General features: G+C 44.8%; 1 protein-coding gene across 1 annotated transcript in view; it reads right to left on the reverse strand.

Moving 5' to 3' along the window:
- Positions 1–6,580: 6,580 nt before the first annotated feature.
- Positions 6,581–21,225, reverse strand: part of LOC126209817 (MD-2-related lipid-recognition protein-like) — a 54,507-nt gene continuing 39,862 nt past the window's right edge. The window contains exon 4 of the mRNA XM_049938950.1: positions 6,581–6,904. Within this exon, the coding sequence (XP_049794907.1) occupies positions 6,797–6,904 (108 nt within the window). The 3' untranslated portion in view covers positions 6,581–6,796. The remainder of the gene's footprint in view (positions 6,905–21,225) is intronic.

A 21,225-nucleotide genomic window follows, 5' to 3' on the forward strand; every position in this document is an offset into this window, starting at 1 on the left:
GAAGACGACACGTCTCCATTCGTCCCTCCACTCACGCCTGTCGCGACACCACTGGAGGCGGGCTGCACGATGTTGGGGCGTGAGCGGAAGACGGCCTAACGGTGTGCGGGACCGTAGCCCAGCTTCATGGAGACGGTTGCGAATGGTCCTCGCCGATACCACAGGAGCAACAGTGTCCCTAATTTGCTGGGAAGTGGCGGTGCGGTCCCCTACGGCACTGCGTAGGATCCTACGGTCTTGGCGTGCATCCGTGCGTCGCTGCGGTCCGGTCCCAGGTCGACGGGCACGTGCACCTTCCGCCGACCACTGGCGACAACATCGATGTACTGTGGAGACCTCACGCCCCACGTGTTGAGCAATTCGGCGGTACGTCCACCCGGCCTCCCGCATGCCCACTATACGCCCTCGCTCAAAGTCCGTCAACTGCACATACGGTTCACGTCCACGCTGTCGCGGCATGCTACCAGTGTTAAAGACTGCGATGGAGCTCCGTATGCCACGGCAAACTGGCTGACACTGACGGCGGCGGTGCACAAATGCTGCGCAGCTAGCGCCATTCGACGGCCAACACCGCGGTTCCTGGTGTGTCCGCTGTGCCGTGCGTGTGATCATTGCTTGTACAGCCCTGTCGCAGTGTCCGGAGCAAGTATGGTGGGTCTGACACACCGGTGTCAATGTGTTCTTTTTTCCATTTCCAGGAGTGTATATTAATATAACTTTTTGAAAATATTTAGTTTTGCAGAAAATCAAGAGAGAACCAGTGAATACCATTGGGGTTAAATGCGACCCCATTCTCTCTTGCGGTATTATTACCCAATAATGCTGCATTGAATCCGTAACTCTTGCTGTATTTCCTTTGTTTTATTCTTGTAAATATTGTTGTAACGTGTGATTGTTGCCAATAGTTATTTGTGCTATACAAGTGGAGACTACCATTGTGTGTGTTGCATTTAGTGGAAAATGTCTCGTCACCTTTCCGAAGACGAAGTGCTTGAAATATTACTGCAGGATAATCCACTATCTGGAGAATCAAATAGTGATATCAGCGATATAGTTTCCTGATGTCTCATGCAGCGATGGAGAAATTGACGTCTTAGAAGAGAATATTCGTCAATCAGACGGAAGTTCAGAACAAGATTTGGACAGCACAGATGTCCAGCCTGAACAGAAAGTAACACATATTTCTGACTGTTATATGTAAGTACACAGTGTATTTTTGTAAATGTGCATTAGGGTCTAGCGCCAAGATATACCCTTTCTATTTTGTATTCTTTTTATTTTGTGTAGGTCTAAAAACAAAGAAGAATTGTGGCACAAACACGAGTTGAGAAGAGCTTGTGGAAGAGAAGAGAGATGGAGCATAACGCGAGTAAAGCTAGGTCCAACAAAATTCGCAGTGAAAAATGTAGACTCCATAGAATCAGCTTTTCAGTTGTTTCTTAGGAGAAACATTGTTGATGTAATTCTGAAATGGACTAACAAAGAGAGTAGTCTTCTTTATGGTAGTAAATGGAAACCAGTAGATGCCATTGAACTGAAGTGCTTTATCGGTGTCTTGATCCTAGCAGGTGCTTACAAGGCCCATAATGATGCAGTTACACATCTGTGGAAAAAAAAAGAGGATGGTAGACCCATTTTTAGTGAATCAATGATTAGAAATCACTTGAAGTAAATTTCAAGGTGCATCCGATTTGATGACGCAGATGCGAGACGTCACAACCGTGCTCCTGACAAGCTGGCTCCCATTAGAGAAATGTTTGAAATATGGGTACACACATTTCAAGACGCATATGTTCCTCACAGCAACGTAACAATTGATGAACAGCTTGTAGCATTTCGTGGTAGATGTTCATTTTGGCAATATATTCCTTCAAAACCAGGAAAATATGGGTTGAAATTATGGTCTGTATGTGATAGTGCAACGTCTTACGTTCTCAATCTCCAGGTTTACACTGGTCGACAAGAAAATGAATCTTGTGAAGTTGGTCAAGGCAAGAGAGTTGCTTTAGGTATGGTGAAAGGCTTAGAAAACAGTGGCAGAAATGTAACAGCTGACAATTTTTTCACTAGCCTTAGTTGGCGAGAGAACTTCTGAAAATCGATCTCACACTCTTAGGAACAATTAGAAAAAATAAAGGAGTACTACCACAAGCTTTCGCCCAGACCAAAGGTCGAGTCAAATATTCATCTGTTTTTGGATTTCAAGAGCATGCTTCAATTTTTTCATATTGTCCGAAAAAGGGAAAAGTTGTAACTTTACCCAGTACAATGCATTAAAGGAAGGAAGTGGAAGATCGTGAAGAATGCAAGCCAGTAATGATTCTAGATTATAATAAAACAAAATCAGGAGTAGATACCATGGACAAGCTGGTTAGAACGTATACTACAAAGAGGATGAGCAGAAGGTGGCCAATGGTATTATTTTACAACATGATTGATGCGTTTATCATACGGCTACATCTTACACTAGACTGGGCAGAAAGGACCAACTACAAGAGACAGGGATTTCTCATAGAATTAGGAAAGCGGCTCGTCGGAAGAAAGCCAGACAAAATTGTTTCCATATTACTTCCATCAACAGTACAGACAAAAAAAAAAGGAAGGTGTCCATTTTGTAAAAGGTCTGAGGATAGAAAATTCACCGATAAATGTTCAAAATGTGGATGTCCTGTGTGTAAAAACCACTCTGCAATTTATTGCTCTAAGTGTAATGCGTCATAAATGTCAATTCGGAATTTAATCAAAAATGTTTGTAGTTTCATGAGAATCGTTTGTAAATTTTACGGAAATAAACAATTTAAAAAAATATATGCATTTTAATTTAATGTAATGTCACTGACATCATGGTTTAGATTGTGGAAAAAATAAGGAATGTGATTTTATTCTACCATTATTAAAACTATCCTTAATAAAAAATAAATTCCGTTGGGGTCACTAAAGACCCGAATGGTACTCAGTGTAATGGTACTCGGTATTAGGAGGGTTAAACCGTCCACAAAATCGCTTATTTTCTTCAAAACACCTACGCAAGTACGTCAACAAACATCCATCTGATAACCTGAACTTTGCTTACCGTCTTATATTTCGACAACGCATCGGCAGCGAGAGCTTCATTGTTGCAGAAGCGTTCGCTACAGCGCAGCCAACCTAACTCTGAACAGGGAAAATAAGCGTTCGACTCGCAACAAACTGGAAGGTAGCCTTGAATGTGTAGATTGGTAAGCCTGATGTCAATTGGCGTTCCTTGCAGTTGCATCCGGACATGCCACGGTGCCTGCCATGCCTACAGAACTTGGTGGGTTTTGCAAACGTTGGACATTTAGCGGGCTTTGCACCCGGAGACAACGTCCAGTTAGCGCATTTTGCAACCGAACACTATTTTCTACTGCCTATTTCAACCGTTTATAGCGGGTTTTGCACCCTGAAACCTATTCCATCGTGTCGGCGCTGAAAAAATCTACAAGACAGTGTGTTCTACTCAGAATCCACAACAAATGCGTTTAGCGGCTTTTGCATCTGGGCTATTCATATGTCTGCACTTGTGATGGGAACAACGGAATGAAAATAACTGATTGAGTCCGTTGTCGGAAAAAAATCGGCTCATTTGGTTGTATGTAGTCGGTTGAAGTGTCCATTTCTTTTGAGTGAAACCAGTCTGTGGTAGGAACCGAATGAAAACAAACTATATAGTCCATTGTACTTTTGCACATTGACTGAATTACTCGTTCTTTCTTTTGAACTGAAACCAATTTGTAGGGATTGTGCCGGCCGATGTGGCCGAGCGGTTCTAGGCGCTTCAGTCTGGAATAGCGCGACCGCTACGGTCGCAGGTTCGAATCCTGCCTCGGGCATGGATGTGTGTGGTGTCCTTAGGTTAGTTAGGTTTAAGTAGTTCTAAGTTCTAGGGGACTGATGACCTCAGATGTTAAGTCCCATAGTGCTCAGAGCCATTTGAACCATTTTTTTGTAGGGATTCTGTCGCTTGAAACACCGACCGTCCTTTCAAACGAAAACACTCTTTGGTGTTTTTAAAGGAGTCCGAGTGAGCCACACATATATTTATCTGAGTGAAATCTTTACTGTTCTTGATATACATTAATGACTTACCATTCCTCATTGATGAAGATGCAAAGTTAGTTCTTTTTGCTGATGGTACAAGTATAGTAATAACATCCAAAAACCAAGAACTAAGTGATGTAATTGTAAATGATGCTTTTCACAAAATTATTAAGTGGTTCTCAGCAAACGGACACTCTTTAAATTTTGATATAACACAGTATATACAGTTCCGTACAGTGAATGGCACAACTCCAGTAATAAATATAGACTTTGAACAGAAGTCTGTAGCTAAGGTATAATTTTCAAAATTTTTAGGTGTGTCCATTGATGAGAGGTTAAACTGGAAGCAACGCATTGATGGTCTGCTGAAGCGTCTGAGTTCAGCTACGTATGCTATTAGGGTTATTGCAAATTTTGGTGATAAGAATCTCAGTAAATTAGCTTACTATGCCTACTTTCATTCACTGCTTTCGTATGGCATCATATTCTGGGGTAATTCATCGTTGAGTAGAAAAGTATTCATTGCTCAAAAACGTGTAATCAGAATAATTGCTGGAGCCCACCCACGGTCATCCTGCAGACATCTATTTAAGGATCTAGGGATCCTCACAGTATATATATATATATATATATATATATATATATATATATATATATATATATATATATACACTTATGAAATTTGTTGTTAATAATCCAACCCAGTTCAAAAGTAATAGCAGTGTGCATAGCAGGAGGGTTAAATCTGACTTTGGCACAGAAAGGGGTAAATTATGCTGCCACAAAAGTCTTTGGTCACCTACCAAACAGCATCAAAAGCCTGACAGATAGCCAACTAACAATTAAAAATAAATTAAAAGAATTTCTAGATGACAACTCCTTCTACTCATTGGCTGAATTTTTAGATATAAATTAAGAGGAAAAAAAAAAAAAACCAACAACAACTTAAACGTTAGTGTCATGCAATATTTTGAGTAATGTAATATCTTGTACAGACATCTTTTATTAACCTGACACGTTCCACATCATTACGAAGTGTCGTATTAATCTAATCTGATCTATTATTCATTCATTGGCTGTGTGGCACGGACCCCCTCGGACCGCGCCAGCACTTAGATTGCGCGTGCGTCCCGTCCGCTGCCAGGGATACAGCCGACGCGAGGAGGTAGGAAGTAGCTGTATGCTCTGAGCTTGCGACCGCGCCATCTCCTCGCACCGGCTGTACCCCTGGCTGCCGAGTGCCGAAAGCTGGTCCACGCCAAGGCAACCACAAACAGCACCCCCCCCCCCTTCCACTCTTTCGCATAACGTCACCGGACGGAAGAAGACTGAACAATCATTCAAAAACAGAGTGCGGACGTGACGTTCGCGATGCGAAAAACCGACTCGTTAAAACCGATGGTGATATTTTAGTTCTGAATAACCGGTATTTTTCGGAAACTGTTTGGTCTCGATCATAACAGATATTTTTTTTTAATTTTCATTAATATCTGACAAGTGTAACTCCCCATCCCAACCCCCTCAGATTTACGGTAGTGGTAAGATGGCCCAGTGGATAGACCGTCAAAACTAGGACGAAGCTGTGAAAAAAAAAAAAGCAAAATGATTTTGTTACGGTACTCAGAAAATATGAAGAGCGTCTTGTGTTATTAGCAGAGACGAGCGCTTGTGTTACCAACAAGAGCCCAAGAACTGTGTTAAAATAGATATTCATGAAGATCTTTTAAAAATGGGCTATTGCCTTGTTTTGAAAGAATAACGTTGTTGGGAATTTTTTAATGGTTTCGCGGATATTTCAGAATAAGAGCTACATCAGGTACAAAAAACAGTTTTTTAATACAATTATTTTGTGAAGATAGTGACTGTTCCCAAAAGAACAGATACCATTGAAGACTGTGCAGCAGTTATAATTGAAACCCTCAGCTGCCGACAGGTGTTGTTGATATACCTCGATGGAGACAGCTGTAAACGTGTGCCCCGAGCGGGACTCGAACCCGGGATCTCCGGCTTACATGGCAGACGCTCTATCCAGTTGAGCCACCGAGGACACAGATGAACAGTGCGACTGCAGGGACTTATCCGTTGCACGCTTCCCGTGAGACCCACATTCCCAACTGTCCACAATCTACATACGTAATGTTCCTAATAGATATTTTCCCATCTACTCATTGCGGCAACTAAGGTGACGATTCCCGTAAGAGTTCGGGAAACCTGTACGCATTCGCAGCTGAGGGTTTTAATTAATTATCATTTATTCTAGAGAAGATGCACAGTCTTCAATGGTATCTGTTCTTTCGGGAACAGTTACTATCTTCATATATAGTTAAAGGCTACCAGGCCATTGACCTTCGTCTGTGCGAATGAGATGACTGGGTGTTGTGTGTCTTCATCATCATTGACTCGCAAGTCGCCGAAGTGGCGTCAGCTAAAAAGGTAGTTTTCAACAACTTTATTAATGTTCCCAAAAGTGTTTTACAGCCACTGAAGGAAAGCAAAGATTTCTTTGCATCTACTCAACTTACTTCTTAGGGGAAACTTATAAGTTCATTCTCACTTTAATGAGAAATATGTGTTTCCACAAACAGACTTTAGACAACTACTCTTACAGGGGACGCCGCACGTTGATCATCCTTAAAACTAAAATGTGTAAGACCTAGATTAGAACTAATGTTAACGTCGGCAGAAGGATAAGAGAGAAGACTGTGAGGTGGTCCTGCTTCATTCCTGCGATGTTTCTTCAGCCTGCCTTGGGAGAGGTTATCTTAATCTGCACTATGAAGCAGCACTCAAACTTGGCGCTCGGTTTTCCTTTGCCCCATAGCTTCCACATAACATCGTAGACACCCTACAAAGAGAAAGAAAAAAAAACGTAAGCAAACTGTAACTGTCTGCATTAAAACAAAGAAATTAGTACATCGAATAGAATTTACATAGACTGTGTAGACTTCGCACAATACCTTAGAATACTCCAAGAGAATCACAAGTAAAACTTTTAAAGAGTGAAGCGAAAAACGGAGAGGAAGTAGACATTGCAGTCATTTGTAAAGCAAAAATGTAAAGAAATATACAAGTTCAAACACCTTGGAGATATTTACCAGCAAAGTATTAAAAATATCGTCTACCCTGTCACTCCAAAGAGTTCAAGGCTGGATTAATACAATAATGAAGAAAGATTGAGATGGCTGTTTTAATGCTTCACGTTTCTACCCAGTCCTGTCCCCATTTTAGTGCAACGTACAGACCGTTCATACAACCATGTGAAACTGTCATAAAATTTCTTCTTTGGAATTTTGTTCGTTTCGCGGGTCATACTGACTTGAATGTCGGTAATGTCGTCAAAGCGTTCAAACTTCAAGTCATTTTAAGCGCTTCGTCGTTTTGTGGTAGGTTCGTATTCATAACTCCAAGGATGATCACACGTGATGATTTTCTTCCAGAAAAGAATTGTCCGCGTTTTGCATTTCGATCAAGTCGCGGGAGGCATACAGGGGTCTTGTCCCTTGTTCGGAAGTCAAGGTGTGCGGGACAAAGTAGCATATACTTTTCTCTTCTTCAGAACATTCTGGAGAATGTTTGAAACACTTTGTGACGTTTGCCTGCTTTATTCCTTCATTGACGCGCGAAATTTGGCACGGACTTCAGTGCGAGATACCTTTAATAGGTTCCACAACGAAACATTGTCTCGAAATTTGGTAGAAAATCCGAAGAAATTCTGGTCGTATGTAAAGTACACAAGCGGCAAGACGCAGTCAATACCTTCGCTACGCAGTGCCGATGGTACTGTTACCGACGACTGTGCCGCTAAAGCGGAGTTATTGAACGCATTTTCCGAAATTCCTTCACCAGGGAAGACGAATGGAATATTCCAGAATTTGAAACACGAACAGCTGCTAGCATGAGTTTCTTAGAAGTAGATGCCTTTGGGGTTGCGAAGCAACTCGGATCGCTTGATACGGGCAAGTCTTCAGGTCCAGATTGTATACCGATTAGGTTCCTTTCAGATTAGGCTGATACAATAGTTCCCTACTTAGCCATCATATACAACCGCTCGCTCACCGATAGATCTGTACCTACAGATTGGACAATTGCACAGGTCACACCAGTGTTTAAGAAGGGTAGTAGGAGTAATCCATCGAACTACAGACCTATACCATTGACGTCGGTTTTCAGTAGGGTTTTGGAGCATATATTGTATTCAAATATTATGAACCACCTCGAAGGGAACGATCTATTGATACGTAATCAGCATGGTTTCAGAAAACATCGTTCTTGTGCAACGCAGCTAGCTCTTTATTCGCACGAAGTAATGGCTGCTATCGACAGGGGATCTCAAGTTGATTCCGTATTTCTAGATTTCCGGAAAGCTTTTGACACCGTTCCTCACAAGCGACTTCTAATCAAGCTTCGGGCCTGTGGGGTATCGTCTCAGTTGTGCGACTGGATTCGTGAGTATATACTCCTGGAAATGGAAAAAAGAACACATTGACACCGGTGTGTCAGACCCACCATACTTGCTCCGGACACTGCGACAGGGCTGTACAAGCAATGATCACACGCAGGGCACAGCGGACACACCAGGAACCGCGGTGTTGGCCGTCGAATGGCGCTAGCTGCGCAGCATTTGTGCACCGCCGCCGTCAATGTCAGCCAGTTTGCCGTGGCATACGGAGCTCCATCGCAGTCTTTAACACTGGTAGCATGCCGCGACAGCGTGGACGTGAACCGTATGTGCAGTTGACGGACTTTGAGCGAGGGCGTATAGTGGGCATGCGGGAGGCCGGGTGGACGTACCGCCGAATTGCTCAACACGTGGGGCGTGAGGTCTCCACAGTACATCGATGTTGTCGCCAGTGGTCGGCGGAAGGTGCACGTGCCCGTCGACCTGGGACCGGACCGCAGCGACGCACGGATGCACGCCAAGACCGTAGGATCCTACGCAGTGCCGTAGGGGACCGCACCGCCACTTCCCAGCAAATTAGGGACACTGTTGCTCCTGGGGTATCGGCGAGGACCATTCGCAACCGTCTCCATGAAGCTGGGCTACGGTCCCGCGCACCGTTAGGCCGTCTTCCGCTCACGCCCCAACATCGTGCACCCCGCCTCCAGTGGTGTCGCGACAGGCGTGAATGGAGGGACGAATGGAGACGTGTCGTCTTCAGCGAAGAGAGTCGCTTCTGCCTTGGTGCCAATGATGGTCGTATGCGTGTTTAGCGCCGTGCAGGTGAGCGCCACAATCAGGACTGCATACGACCGAGGCACACAGGGCCAACACCCGGCATCATGGTGTGGGGAGCGATCTCCTACACTGGCCGTACACCACTGGTGATCGTCGAGGGAACACTGAATAGTGCACGGTACATCCAAACCGTCATCGAAACCATCGTTTTACCATTCCTAGACCGGCAAGGGAACTTGCTGTTACAACAGGACAATGCACGTCCACATGTATCCCGTGCCACCCAACGTGCTCTAGAAGGTGTAAGTCAACTACCCTGGCCAGCAAGATCTCCGGATCTGTCCCCCATTGAGCATGTTTGGGACTGGATGAAGCGTCGTCTCACGCGGTCTGCACGTCCAGCACGAACGCTGGTCCAACTGAGGCGCCAGGTGGAAATGGCATGGCAAGCCGTTCCACAGGACTACATCCAGCATCTCTACGATCGTCTCCATGGGAGAATAGCAGCCTGCATTGCTGCGAAAGGTGGATATACACTGTACTAGTGCCGACATTGTGCATGCTCTGTTGCCTGTGTCTATGTGCCTGTGGTTCTGTCAGTGTGATCATGTGATGTATCTGACCCCAGGAATGTGTCAATAAAGTTTCCCCTTCCTGGGACAATGAATTCACGGTGTTCTTATTTCAATTTCCAGGAGTGTATATATGAAGATGATGTATGTACTTTCGGAGATGTCCGAAAAATATGTTCTTGTATGTATAGTTACGGCTCACCGGCCATTTGACCATCTTCTTCTGTGCGGATGCACAAACAGTGCCCAAACTCTTACGGGAATCCGCGGTAAAGCCGCGAGTAATGAATATGGCGGGCAGGGGCACTATGAATATAGTGCGGGAAAATAAGTTGCGAATGGGGGTCTCACGGGAGGCTTGCCAGAGAGAAGTCCCTATCCTATCCTCTGTGCCCTCGGTGGCTCAGATGGATAGAGCGTCTGCCATGTAATCAGGAGATCTTGGGCTCGAGTCCCGGTCAGGGCACACATTTTCAACTGTCCCCGTTAATTTATATCAACGCCTGTAAGCAGCTAAGGGTATTCATTTCATTGTAATTTCACAGAGAACTATACAAAGAAGTAATTTCCAAGAACCAGAAATACAAATAGAACTCATATGACAATAAAGTGCGAAATCAGAAGGATTTTCACGGTGAAGAAAATGGAAAGATGCTCCATTACGGACAGCACGAACAAAGCAGTTTACGCACAGTACATTTCTACGATAATGATACAAACGTTTAGGGACGGTGGAGTATGGACCAACGCATGGTACTGAGGTTCTCAAACGACTGAATCAAAAGCTATAAGTGAAAACTAGAAAATATCGTGCACGTCCTTAGTCTGTTGACTATTATGAAAATCTAATAAGACACAGTTTTTGCAATAATTTTATTTACCTGCTCCACGGGAGACAGGTGCTACATTGACAAGAGCTGTCCGCAATGGGGTAGCCCAGCTTCTGTGCAGGCGGGGAACCGTCGCACAGTATTCTGCCGGCGCCCTTACTTCAGAGCGAGTCTTTCGGCCTGTAGCGGAGTGTGCGCTGTCGCCAAACTTCCTGCCGGACTGGTCCTTGCAATTCGAGTGCAGTGCTCTTACTGGCTGAGTTATTCAGGCACGACTCTCGACCCACCTTCAAAGCTTTGCCCCTGCCAGCACTTCGTCTCCTACTTTCCAAACTTCACAGCAGCTCCCCTGCATACGACATAGCGCGTTATTCGTAACGGAGAGAAAGTAAGTTCGAACGTATTCCAAGAGAGTGTTATAGGACCATTGCTTTTCGCAACATATGAGGTCTGTTCAAAAAATTCCGGAACTTTGTCCGCAGAATTTTTCTACGCTAACCTCTTACTTATTGTGCATGGTAGGTTGACCAGATACAATTATTTAAAAAGGAGGACAAACAGCTTCAAAAAGGAGGACAAAGGAAGAAAAAAAAGAGGACACATCACACGGGTCAACTGCAGATGAGGATCCAACCCGTCAGCTTTGGACAAGTCACGTGACTGCCGGGAATTACCGGTAAAACTAGTAGTTAATTGTTGCTGATGGTCAGGTGGTGGTTAACTGAGCAATATAAAAGAATTAAAAACATTGATTGTGGTGACAGTGTGGCGTCAATTGTTTTGTTATGTCAACAACACGGAATTGTTTACAAAGCGAAAAACGTAAGACCATTTATCTCCCTTCATTCGACGCACCGCTAGCTACATCTACAATTCAAGCAGCAGCTGACGACATGTAAATTGCACTTTAACCTTCCGAATACAAATAAACTGAATGACTATGAAACAATGAAATAAAACCATGACAGTTAATCTGTCGAGTTATTTCTTACCTTTATTGGCCACTGAGACGTACAAACCAGCTCCACTTATCTTACATTCCGCCTCAAATTCATTTCTCCCTTTCTTAAAGCCGGATATTTGCACCAAAGGACATCAGAAAATGCTCTCTTTCGTTTAGGCATAGCCAAATATTTTGCGTACGTGTAAAAATTACGCTCACAAATCACACGTGCGCTACAGGAAGCCAAGCCAATACAAAGCGAAGATACGAAACGAAACGAAAATTTTAAATAATCGATATTTGCATTCGCTTATAGGTAGATCAACGATAACATCGACGATCCTGGTGCCGCCTACTAACACCGCCTTCTTGCGTGTTTATCACGAAGGCTGTGCCAATAGATAAAGTATTTAAGACAAGAGCAATAGAACGGGACGTATTGTAAATTTAACTGTATTACGCTCAACTTTGCGAAAAAGTTGGAAACTGTAAAAATCCGCCCGGACCCCGGACAAAGAGCTAAAACGGAGGACATGTCCGGATTAATACGGACGTCTGGTCACCTTAGTGCATGGTCTCCTTCGAAGTACTCATCTCCACAATTGATACAATGCTCCCAACGCCGTTTCCACTTCCGGAAAGCAGTCTTTGTCTCGCCATATTTCAGGCCGTTCCCTTTTACATTTTCTCGCGGGCATCGCAACGCGTCCCAATAATACCATCGATTAGTAGTTTCTCACTGTGACACAATTCATGAGCAACTAATTTATTAATAGTTCAAAGTCACAAAAAAGTTATCAGCGTGGCTGTGACGTCTGAACTGACCTGACGAGCTTTTTTTTGGTTTTGGAGAACCCTTCCCGACCCATTGTGAAGACTGAATCTTGGTCTCGACATCATAATCATAGACCCACGACTCATCACCAGCTGTGATTCTCTTAAGGAACATCTCGTTCTCATTTGCGCGATCCTACCAGGTGTACCGGTATGAAATGAGCGTTAGGATACAAATGTGTCGACAGTGAACATTTTTTGTGAACGAGCCTTAATTTTTTTGTGTTTGGTTGGTATGACATCTGTCAAAGATATTTAGAATGATGTCATGGAACAAACAACATCATGTGTTTTCATCGTGTTAACAATGTCGAATTTTGTACCAGAAAGTGATGATTTGCGGAAAGCATGAATTTATTGTTTTCATTTGAAAAGAAAGTGCTGCAGAGTCGCATCGAATGCTTGTCGAGGCATATGGTGATCATGCTCTATCAGAAGTAACATGCAAAAGATGGTTTCAACGGTTCGGAAATAATGATTTTGATGTAAGAAATGAAGAACGTGGAAGACCACCAAAAAAGTTCGAAGACGCCGAATTGCAAGCAATATTGGATGAAGATGATACTTTGAGTCTGAAGCAAATGGCGGCAATGCTAAATGTTGCACAGCAAACAATTTCTGACCGTTTGAAAGCTATGGGAAAGATCCAAAAGTGTGGAAAATGGGTGCCACATGAATTGAATGAAAGGCAGATGGAAAACCGAAAAACCATTTGTTAAATTTTGCTTCAAAGACATGAAAGAAAATCAATTTTGCATCGAATTGTTACTGGCGATGAAAAATGGATTTATTTTAAGAACCCTAAAAGGGAAAAATCATGGGTTAATCCGGGACAACCATCAACATCGACTGCGAAACCAGATCGATTCGGCAAGAAGACATGGCAAAGTAATTTGTTTACACGACAGTGCACCTGCACACAAAGCAAAACTGGTTCAGGATAAATCAAAACACTTGGCTGGGAGCTGCTACCCCACCCGCCGTATTCACCAGACTTGGCCCCTTCCGAATACCATTTGTTTTCATCAATGGGACACGCATTGGCTGAGGAACACTTCGATTCCTACGAAGAAGTCGAAAATTGGGTGTCTGATTAGTTTGCTTCAAAAGACGAACATTTCTATTGGCGTGGTGTCCACAAATTGCCAGAAAGGTGGTCAAAATGTATAAAATGCAATGGTCAGTACTTTAAATAAAATGTTTTTACTTTTCAATTCAAAATTAGTGTTTCATTTTCACAAAAAAAAAAAAACGCTCATTTCATACCGGTACACCTGGTAAAGCTCTTCACAGGTTGCGATTCAAAGGTCATTCTAGTCTTAACTCGTCAGTCGTGGTGAAACGATCCAACTGAAATGTCACATTCTTCTGCAATCTCTCGGATAGTCAATCTTCGAATGGCACGCACAGTTTCGTTGACGTTCCTGACACAAGCGTTGTTTGCAGAAGTCGAAGGACGTCCTGAACGTGGGTCGTCTTTAACGTACGTCCGGCCATTTTTAACCGTGTGAACCGTTCGTAATACAGAGTACAGCTTAAGCACTCATCAACGTAGGTTTCCTGCATTATTTGGTGTGTCTCTGTAAAGGTTTTCTTGAGTTTCACGTAAAATTTAATGCACACGCGTCGATCCTCTACTCTGCCATCTCGAAATTCGCAAACTGTGCGACACAACGGTCTACTCAATACAGCACTGAACAATAACTAACAGGCAGGCAACAATGAAACTTACGGCAGTCACACATTAAACGCCGGCGTGTACAGGGATGCCAACCGCATTTCGCTCCAAAACCCCACTGGCGCGAAATTACGAATGTTCCGGAATTTTTTGAGCAGGCCTCGTATATTCACTGATTGGCAAGAAAAGTGAAGCACCCAGGTAGGGAGGAGTGAACGAAATGATACCTGATAGGCTGAAAGCGTATGTCATATTATTGCAGTGATAACAAAATCGGCGGCCGGGGTGGCCGAGCGGTTCTAGGCGCTACAGTCTGGAAGCGCGCGACCGCTACGGTCGCAGGTTCGAATCCTGCCTCGGGCATGGATGTGTGTGATGTCCTTAGGTTAGGTTTAATTCGTTCTAAGTTCTAGGGGACTGATGACCTTAGCAGTTAAGTCCCATAGTGCTCAGAGCCATTTCAACCATTATTACAAAATCGAGTCAGATGTACAAAGGATCTGGTAGTATGTGGCCACGTACGAGTATGACGTTGCACCCCGTTTGGCCTGGAAGCATACACTGATGGTGTTGGGATGGGTGTCATAAGGCTGTTGTTTCCTCTCCTGGGAGAAGTTGGTCCTCAACTGTTGTAGCTGGTCGTTTATATCCTGGGAAGGGGTGGACGTCCGCGCCGGTCTCGCACGTGTGCTGTCTGGGGCTCGTCGTGTCACCCCCGCCACCACAGAATGACGTATCTCAGAGTCATAGTGCACTACTGACCATTACAATTGCTACACCAAGAAGAAATGCAGATGCTAAACGGGTATCCATTGGACAAATATATTATACTAGAACTGAGATGTGATTACATTTTCACGCAATTTGGGTTCATAGATCCTGAGAAATCAGTACCCAGAACAACCACCTCTGGCCGTAATAACGGCCCTGATGCGCCTGGGCATTGAGTCAAACAGAGCTTGGATGGCGTGTACAGGTACAGCTGCCCATGCAGCTTCAACACGATACCACAGTTCATGAAGAGTAGTGACTGGCGTATTGTGACGAGCCAATTGCTGGGCCACCATTGACCAGACGTTTTCAGTTAGTGAGAGATCTGGAGAATGTGCTGGCCAGGGCAACAGTCGAACATTTTCTGTATCCACAAAGGCCTATACAGGACCTGCGACATGCGGTCGTGCATTATCCTGCTGAAATGTAGGGATTCCCAGGGATCGAATGAAGGGTAGAGCAAGAGTCGTAACCCATCTGAAATGTAACGTCCACTGTTCAAAGTGCCGTCAATGCGAACAAGAGGTGACCGAGACGTGTAACCAATGGCACCCCATACCATCACGCCAGGTGATACGCCAGTATGGCGATGACGAATACACGCTTCCAATGTGCGTTCACCGCGATGTCGCCAAACACGGATGCGACCATCATGATGCTGTAAACAGAACCTGGATTCATCCGAAAAAATGACGTTTTGCCATTCTTGCACCCAGTCGTTGAGTACACCATCGCAGGCGCTCCTGTCTTGATGCAGCGTCGAGGGTAACCGCAGCCACGGTCTCCGAGCTGATAGTCCATGCTGCTCCAAACGTCGTCGAACTGTTCGTGCAGATGGTTGTTGTCTTGCAAACGTCCCCATCTGTTGAATCAGGGATCGAGACGTGGTTGCACGATCCGTTACAGCCATGCGGATAACATGCCTGTCATCTCGACTGCTAGTGATACGAGGCCGTTGGGATCCAGCACGGCGTTCCGTGTTACCCTCCTGAACCCACCGATTCCATATTCTGCTAACAGTCATTGAATCTCGACCAACGCGAGCACAAAGTCGCGATACGATAAACCGCAATCACGATAGGCCACAATCCGATCTTTATCAAAGTCGGTAACGTGACGGTACGCATTTCTCCTCCTTACACGAGGCATCACAACAACGTTTCACCAGGCAACGCCGGTCAACTGCTATTTGTGTATGACAAATCGATTGCAAACTTTCCTCAGTCAGCACGTTGTAGGTGTCGCCACCGGCGCCAACCGCGTGTGACTGCTCTGAAAAGCTAATCATTTGCATGTTACAGCATCTTCTTCCTGTCGGTTAAATTTGGCGTCTGTAGCACGTCATCTTCGTGGTGAAGCAATTTTAATGGCCAGTAGTGTACATCGAATGGAAAATGTACCTGTGAGTCTCACAGCTCTGCGAAGTGAAGGTGCCTGCTAGCGTGAATGATAGGAAAAACCTTATCAATCAGGCGGCTGAACCTACCTTTTGGGGTCTGCCGGCCATTCATGTCATAATACTTACACATCAAAAAATGTTTTGTATCACCCCGATTCCCAGAACTCCTAAAGATAGACGTTGACTGTGGATATTGTGTCACAGACACAGTCCCTTTGACTGTTCAGAGATGTCCCTAAACCCACCCAAAGATTCTAACAACCGTACATGAGCAGCGCCTATTAGATGGAGGGAGGTACACGGCTCGTGTTGTCTGTAGTTCAACCATGCCTAGACGGTCAATACCGCGCTTCGATCACGTCCGCATTGTTATTTGTTCCAGGAAGGGCTCTCAACAAGCCAAGAGTCCAGGCGTCTCGGAGTGAACCAAAGCGAAGTTGTTCGGACTTGGAGGAGATACACAGACACAGGAACTGCCGATGAGATGCCTCGCACAGGCCGCCCAAGGGCTACGACTGCAGTGGATGACCACTACCCACGGATTATGGCTCGGAGGAACCCTGACAGCAAGGCCACCATGTTGAATAATGCTTTTCGTGCAGCCACAGGACGTTGTGTTACGACTCAAACGGTGCGCAATACGCTGCATGATGCGCAACTTCACTACCGGCGTCCATGGCGAGGTCCTTCTTTGCAGACACGACACCATGCAGCGCGGTACAGATGGGCCCAACAACACGCCGAATGGACCGCTCAGGATTGGCATCACGTTCTCTTCACCGATGAGTGTCGCATATGCCTTCAACCAGGCAATCGTCGGAGACGTGTTTGGAGGCAACCCGGTCAGGCTGAATACCTTCGACACACTATCCAGCGAGTGCAGCAGGATGGAGGTTCCCTGATGTTTTTGGGTGGTATTATGTGGGGCCGACGTACGCCGCTGGTGGTCATGGAAGGCACCGTAATGGCTGTACGATACGTGAATGCCATCCTCCGACCGATAGTGCAACCATATTGGCAGCATATTGGCGAGCCATTTCTCTTGATGGACGACAATTCGCGTCCTCATCCTGCACATACTGTGAATGACTTCCTTCAGGATAATGACGTCGCCCGACTAGAGTGGCCAGCGTGTTCTCCAGACATCATCGAACATGCCTGGCATAGATTGAAAAGGGCTGTTTATGGACGACGTGACCCACCAACCACTCTGAGGGATCTATGCCGAATCGCCGTTGAGGTGTGGGACAGTCTGGACCAACAGTGCCTTGATGAACTTGTGGATAGTATGCCACGACGAATACAGGCATGCATCAATGCAAGAGGACGTGATACTGCGTAACGTAGGTTGTATTTTCACAATCACACATGTTGGTTTGCATTATTAAACACTTTCGTTTGGTCACAAAACAAATTTCCAATGCGTATCACGTGTTTTTGCTCACGTACAACACATGAAAACAAATAAACAAAACAACAACTAATGAACACTCGATAATGGCTTAAATAGCCGAAAACACTTGTGAAACGAAGAAGATATCTAAATAATAGTAGCCTAACTGGTAAAACACTGCTTTAATTTAATAAATTTCTGGTTGTTGGAAAGTGGACAGAGGTTCTGAAATTGAATTTAAACAGCCTTGATTAGGCTAAAATATTTATTAGCGATGGTAACCAGTTTCGGTCAAAGCGTGTTTATCTTCAGACCATATTCCACTACGATGGTAGGCGGTGGTGGTGAACGGAGCAGGTGTTGTGGACCCACGAACGTCAGCTCAATGGCAGCCGAGCAGCTGACGTTCGTGGAGCCACAATACCACAGCCGCCTGCCATCGTGGTGTAATATCGTCTGAAGATAAACACACTTCGAGCGAAACTAGTTACCGTTCGCAATAAATAATAAACATTTTACTATGGTCGAGACTGTTTTTAATTAAATTTTAAAATATTTTTTCAAGACCGTTAATAATCTCCACGAGAAATGTTCTCAAAGAACTATCCAACAGATGTTTGCCTGGGAGTTAGGCAACCCACACTACCGCCCCGCGACTCGTGTGGCCTGACGGTTCGGCGGTTTGTGCCACCCAGTGTACATTGGGAACGACAGGGTGATTGAAGAAAAAATTCGAATTTTTTTTATTACGGAATTTGAATGTACATACATTGAAGAATTATTCCCCCAAAAATTATGCGCGAACTCCAAGAAGAAACGATTCTGTAATCGTTCGAAGCCGAGCGTGCATGGCACCCCTCAGCTTTGGAGAACGGGTGGCCACAAGTTGGTATCGATGCCATCATCGCTATTTATACTGATTTGAGTAAACCTGATGTACTGGAGCGCTGTATGGGTGGCTTTACTCAAATTGTGAACGAAAGTTTCAATAGTCTCATTTGGAGATACGATCCAAAAATAACATCCATCCGAAGCGAAATTGTCAACATTCCTTCACATTTGGCCGTAAGTCTATTTAGTGTAAGCCATACCGCATTAATGCACGTGGCAGATGCCCTTCAAATCAAAATGCGCCGATTCTGTTAAGATAGAGACGCCAGCGGCGATGCGCTCAGCGACGAAAAAGGCTTCGAGCAAGAAAATACACTACTGGCCATTAAAATTGCTACACCACGAAGATGACGTGCTACAGACGCCAAATTTAACCGACAGGAAGAACATGCTGCGATATGCAAATGATTAGCTTTTCAGAGCATTCACAAAAGGCTGGCGCCGGTGGCGACACCTACAAACTGCTTGCATGACGAAAGTTTCCGACCGATTTCTCATACACAAACAGCAGTTGACCGGCGTTGCCTGGTGAAACGTTGTTGTGATGCCTCGTGTAAGGAGGAGAAATGCGTACCATCACGTTTCCGACGTTGATAAAGGTCGGATTGTAGCCTATCGCGATTGTGGTTTATCGTATCGCGACATAGCTGCTCGCATCGGTCGAGATCCAATGACTGTTGGCAGAATATGGAATCGGGGGATTCAGGAGGGTAATACGGAACGCCGTGCTGGATCCCAACGACCTCCTATCACTAACAGTCGAGATGACAGGCATCTTATCCGCATGGCTGTAACGGAACGTGCAGACATGCCTCGATCCCTGAGTCAACAGATGGGGACATTTGCAAGACATCAGCCATCTGCACGAACAGTTCGACGACGTTTGCAGCAGCATGGACTATGAGCTCAGCTCGGAGACCGTGGCTGCGTTTACCCTTGACGCTACATCACAGACAGGAGCGCCTGCGATGGTGTACTCGACGACTGAACCTGGGTGCACGAATGGCAAAACGTCATTTTTTCGGATGAATCTAGGTTCTGTTTACAGCATCAAGATGGTCTCATCCGTGTTTGGCGATATCGCAGTGAACGCACATTGGAAGCGTGTATTCGCCATCGCCACACTGGCGTATCACCCGGCGTGATGGTATGGGGTGCCATTGGTTACACGTCTCGGTCACCTCTTGTTCGAATTGACGGCACTTTGAACAGTGGACGTTACATTTCAGATGTGTTACGACCCGTGGCTCTACCCTTCATTCGATCCCTGCGAACCCTACATTTCAGCAGGATAAATCACGGCCGCATGTTGTAGGTCCTGTACGGGCCTTTGTGGATACAGAAAATGTTCGACTGCTGCCCTGGCCAGCACATTCTCTAGATGTCTCACCAATTGAAAACGTCTGGTCAATGGTGGCCAAGCAACTGGCTCGGCCCAATACGCCAGTCACTACTCTTGATGAACTGTGGTACCGTGTTGAAGCTGCATGGGCAGCTGTACCTGTACACGCATCCAAGCTCTGTTTGACTCAATGCCCAGGCGTATCAGGGCCGTTATTACTGCCAGAGGTGGTTGTTCTAGGTACTGATTTCTCAGGATCTGTGCACGCAAATTGCGTGAAAATATAATCACATGTCAGTTCTAGTATAATATATTTGTCCAATGAATACCCGTTTGTCATCTGCATTTCTTCTTGGTGTAGCAATTTTAATGGCCACTAGTGTAAGTGCTTATCAGGTCAAAGGGTCAGAAAGCGGCCATCCACTAACCGGAGTGACAGTTTTTATGGATCAGGCATCGATGATGTCCCGTAAGTTTCAAGATTTGTCCCTTTTTCTTATATGATAAATACTTGTCAAACTTTAAACGCTTTTTTTTTTTCAAAACCATATTTTTCGCCATGGTTGCCGTCGTCCACGCTATAATTTTCATCCAGTTTTAATGATTTTTGGTCTCCCTTAAAGAAAACCGAATTCTTTTCTGTTCATCGTAGCCGATTTTTTTATGTTGATGTTTAGTATTTTTTTCGGCCAATAAAGAAGGTCCAAAAATGGCCATTTTTCAAATATATATAACTTCACTTTTTTTTCGCAAATCCCTACCATGAACTAAAATTATATCTGTAGGGATAAGGGTGATACCTTAATTTCATGTTTCAGATAACCACGGCCGGAGTTACAGCGTCAACCGTCGATCTACATCCTTTCAGAGCTGCCTCGGGAAAATCCCAATTACATAGTGAAGATATTAATATTTTTCAATAAAAAAATATCAATAAAAACTTCAATGTATGCTTCACTCATTTCAACAAACCCCATTTGTCTAATATATTCCAGTTCGGAGAAAAAAAAGCCCTGAATTTGAGTAATATTTTCGTCCGTCACCCTCTCGTTCCCCGTTAAGCCTTTGATCACGTGTAGATCCAAATGTAGTCAGCATATCCGTTCGTAGACGGTGGTAGTGCGAAGCTGAACTGATCAAGTTTCCAGTAATAAGGTCTGACGAAACTTATTTCACACACAACGAGGTTTCATTTTTACAGCGTGTGCTTACTGTATCAGACCTCCACCAATAACGTACAGGTGATACATCATAGGACATTTCTCCATCCGCGACATTCACAGTTCCTCTCGCTCCACCTCATTGTACACCAAGTGAACAAATCCTTGCTCTCTAAA

This window comes from Schistocerca nitens, chromosome 10 (assembly GCF_023898315.1).
Source record: "Schistocerca nitens isolate TAMUIC-IGC-003100 chromosome 10, iqSchNite1.1, whole genome shotgun sequence".
In the NCBI taxonomy this organism is placed as follows: domain Eukaryota; kingdom Metazoa; phylum Arthropoda; class Insecta; order Orthoptera; family Acrididae; genus Schistocerca; species Schistocerca nitens.